We start from the raw sequence: 3,680 nt of genomic DNA, 5'->3' as shown, positions 1-3,680 counted from the left end.
GATTTTCGTGTACCAAAATAATAATAATCATAATCTAAGAATTAGTCTTCTTGATATTATCCTTTTTTGTGATCACAGGGGCATGGTCATCTCTTTTGAACCATCAGATTTTATTCTGGCATTCAATACCTGCATGCATTTTCTCCTGATCATTTTCCCTTCATAATGTTTTTTTTACTTTTTAAGTATTGGTCAGTTTTTAGTTAAGATAACATGTGAAATGGTGGGATAATTTGCATGTCACTAATTATTTAAAGATGAATTTGATGATGCATTTTAGGGAAGATCGGGCACTGGTCTAGTACGTGCTGACTTGCCTGCATTTCCTTCATAAATGGGCTGTTTCCACTCTAAAGTAGGAGATAAATATCAAGGGCAGGAGGACGCAATGACTCTTGCATCACAGACAACTTGTAAGTTGTTGTTGTTTTTTTTTAATGGAATCGATGGATTTCCCGTGGGACCTACAATTTTTTTTAGGGAAGAAGTTTTGTACTTGTTTAGGACAAAGCTACACAAATTTTAACCCTTATAACTATGTATTAAAAATAATACATAATTATAATATTATAGTTATATTTTTTTATCTCTTCAAAAGTTATCTGTTGATGTAAAAATAAAAAAAAATACAATTTAATATTATAACTCTCTACTACGAACTCATAGTGTATAGTTATAACTGCTAAAAACAAACCTTGTGTCCAAGGACACACACTGAACTGAACCCATTTTTTTAATATATCTTGCCGGTTCATTGTCTTAATTGATAATCGATTTAACAAATTGCATTTGAATCCTACTGCGTGTTAATTAAATAAAAAAAAAATATTACTAATTTTGTAATGCATTAGTCATGGAATTGTTATATGATTCTATCTATCTTTCTCGCATGCACTTTATATTAATTTTCTAGTTATTATTAGTTTTCTCACTTGTTTGTTAATTTTTGGTTTCTCAGTCAGCGTCAGTGAGGTTGAAGCACTATTTGAGCTTTTTAAGAGCATCAGCAGGTCCGTCATCGATGATGGACTAATAAGCAAGGTACCATATAGAAAATGCCTCCTTTGTGCAATAATTATTTTAGGGGTTTGCATTTGTCATTTAACATGACACAACAAATTTTCTTACACACACAAGAGTCCACATTTTTTGAAGAAAAAAGAAAAAAAATTACGGCACGCTACACAATCACTTCTCCTACAACATACCTCTTATAAAACCCATTATTTTATGATGGTTACTAGTTTTAGTTGTTTCTAACTTTGTATCTACCCTTTACCATTTAGGTTTGTAATATTTCTGTTCTTCACATTGAGTTGCTAGTTTTTACCCTATATTGTAATAATGAGCGTTATTTTGCAGGAAGAGTTTCAATTGGCAATTTTCAACAATAGGAAAAAGGAGAATCTCTTCACAAGTCGGGTACTAGACAACATCCTTTTGCAATTTTAATAACCATGCTGTTATAGTTGTGATTGCTTGCAAGCTTTTCTGAATGCCCACAAACTGCTTAAATATGCACTCTTTAGAATTAGATCAATGATTTGCAATGCAAGTAGGTGACAAAAATTTGCAGTTTAAATATACGCTTCTGGAACAAAATCTCAATCTATTAATCCTAATGTGTTTGTTGTGAACCAATTAGCATTTGGTGTTTGAATCAACCAAAATGTTTCTTGTGGTATTTCAACTTCAAAGCAGCATTTTCTATTGACATCAGAACTTTTGTAAATGCAGATCTTTGATCTATTTGATGTTAAGAGGAAGGGAGTCATTGACTTTGGTGACTTCGTCAGAGCACTAAATGTCTTCCACCCAAATGCACCTGAAGATGTCAAGATAGATTGTAAGTCGAAGATTAAATACTGATCAATTCATTGTGGCCCTGTGTGTTATCCTTATTTCCATTTTTGTGTATAATTGGTTTGGTTTTTTTTTTTTTTTTTTTTTTGCAGTTTCATTTAGGATCTATGATTTGGACAATACAGGATTTATTGAGCGCCATGAGGTAAGATGTTGATAGTTTGTTCTTCAATGCAACTGAAGTGTTCATTTTGGACGCAATATAATGAAATACCAATCTATATGTATATGCCTTTGTTCAGAAGTGATAATTGCACACTTTGTGCTTGGCAAATGTTATATTTAATCATTCTTTATGAAAAGATTTTTTATTGTGGCATTCATTCTCAAATACTCAAATCTGTGTATTGGTATCTATAATCATCGGTTTATTTACTTGTAAGTGCTTTGGGTGATTTCTTACAGGTCAAACAAATGATAAATGCACTTCTTTGTGAGTCTGAAATTAAGTTGACAGATGAGATCATAGAAACAATCATTCAGAAGGTGAGTTATGTTTCTAAATATTCTATATAATATTAAATATTAGACGAATAATTTAATTAGCTAGTTGATCAACGCTTTAATCTCCTCTCTTTCTTTAATCAATTATCTCAAAATAAAAGACTTGAACTTGGTGTTTTATTTATGACTAGACTTTCTTGGCTGCTGACCCTAACCAAGATGGGAAAATAGACAAATTGGAATGGCAAAACTTTGTGTCTCAAAATCCCTCACTGCTAAAAATCATGACACTACCCTACCTGAGGTACGTGCAAAATTATCTTCTGGTAAATTTTGAAATCACTTATATTGAGATGTTCTGACTATAATAAAATTTATTAATCGTGAAATCAAAACAGGGACATAACGACAACTTTCCCAAGTTTTGTGTTTAACTCGAAGGTGGAAGACGACATTGAGGTTTGAGGGCCTGCATTTTTGGTTACGCAATTACTGATACAATCGGGATTTATTTTTTGAGTGAGTTTGAGATTGAGATGATGTTAATGTTAATGAGTGCGGATATAGCAATAGTTAAGAGAAAATAGTACTTCGCTTACCAAAAAAGAAAAAGAAAATAGTACGTAGGCTTTCTAAGTAAGTTGTAAATGATATTCTGATTGAAATGTTCTGCCAGCTTTCATGTTTAATGCTTTAATGCCTGATTATTGTAAAATGCTACTACTTGTACGAGTTAACATGGATAAGGTCTTGTCCAACAACCATTGATAACGAGATTTTGATTAGTTTTCTCTAGCTTCATAAGTTGCTTTTAGTTGAGATTCCATTATTTATACTTTACAAAGATGGTGAGAATTGCCCTGGATGTCACCATGAAAAAATGTTATAACCTGCTACTCAGGCGGGTCAGGGGAAGTGAGTGGCAAGGGACCACCGTTAATGAGTTAAACTAAATCAGTCATATTAAGTGAATTTGACATCATGTCATAACTCAAAACCTTAAGGTATTGGGTTTATGGGTCTTTTCACTTATATTTACTTTGCTTAGCCCATTATCAACCAGTGCGGGACTCATCACACTTGAATAACCCAACAATCTCCTCTTCAAGTATGAAACCCAACATTGGTATGCTCCCCCTCAACCGAGTACCCAGTCCCAAAGTATTCAACACGCCTCATAGCCAAACACCTGGCTAGCCCAAGCCCAACCTAACTCTGATACCACTGTCTAGCGGGTCCAGAGGAAGCTAGTGGCGGGAGACCGCCACCAATGGACTAAGGCTACACCATTATATCAAGTGAGTCTGACACAATGTCTCAACCAAAAACCTTAAGGCATTGGGTTCATGGGTCCTCCCACTTATATATTCACT

At 33.7% G+C, this 3,680-nt stretch overlaps 1 protein-coding gene across 1 annotated transcript; it reads left to right on the top strand.

Annotated features, from left to right (window-relative positions):
* Window positions 1-334: 334 nt before the first annotated feature.
* Window positions 335-2,772, top strand: LOC133289896 (calcineurin B-like protein 1). Its single transcript, XM_061487914.1, has 8 exons — window positions 335-413; window positions 959-1,041; window positions 1,363-1,422; window positions 1,738-1,846; window positions 1,956-2,008; window positions 2,269-2,349; window positions 2,499-2,611; window positions 2,706-2,772. Exons 1-8 carry the CDS (start codon window positions 335-337, stop codon window positions 2,770-2,772), a joined length of 645 nt encoding a protein of 214 aa, XP_061343898.1.
* The last annotated feature ends 908 nt before the right edge of the window (window positions 2,773-3,680 follow it).

Source organism: Gastrolobium bilobum, unplaced genomic scaffold (assembly GCF_033153095.1).
Source record: "Gastrolobium bilobum isolate Gb01-03AN ecotype WA unplaced genomic scaffold, APGP_CSIRO_Gbil_v1 utg16824, whole genome shotgun sequence".
Classification (NCBI taxonomy): domain Eukaryota; kingdom Viridiplantae; phylum Streptophyta; class Magnoliopsida; order Fabales; family Fabaceae; genus Gastrolobium; species Gastrolobium bilobum.
Note: the sequence above shows the minus strand (reverse complement) of the source record. Positions and strands in the feature narration are given on the sequence as shown.

What these genes read in the sequence shown, in the direction of transcription:
- LOC133289896 (XM_061487914.1), top strand. Translation starts at nt 335, where the DNA reads ATGGGCTGTTTCCACTCTAAAGTAGGAGATAAATATCAAGGGCAGGAG. An exon ending in ATGATGGACTAATAAGCAAG is followed by an intron (nt 1,042 to 1,362) that starts GTACCATATAGA and finishes GTTATTTTGCAG; the next exon opens with GAAGAGTTTCAATTGGCAAT. An exon ending in AGAATCTCTTCACAAGTCGG is followed by an intron (nt 1,423 to 1,737) that starts GTACTAGACAAC and finishes TTGTAAATGCAG; the next exon opens with ATCTTTGATCTATTTGATGT.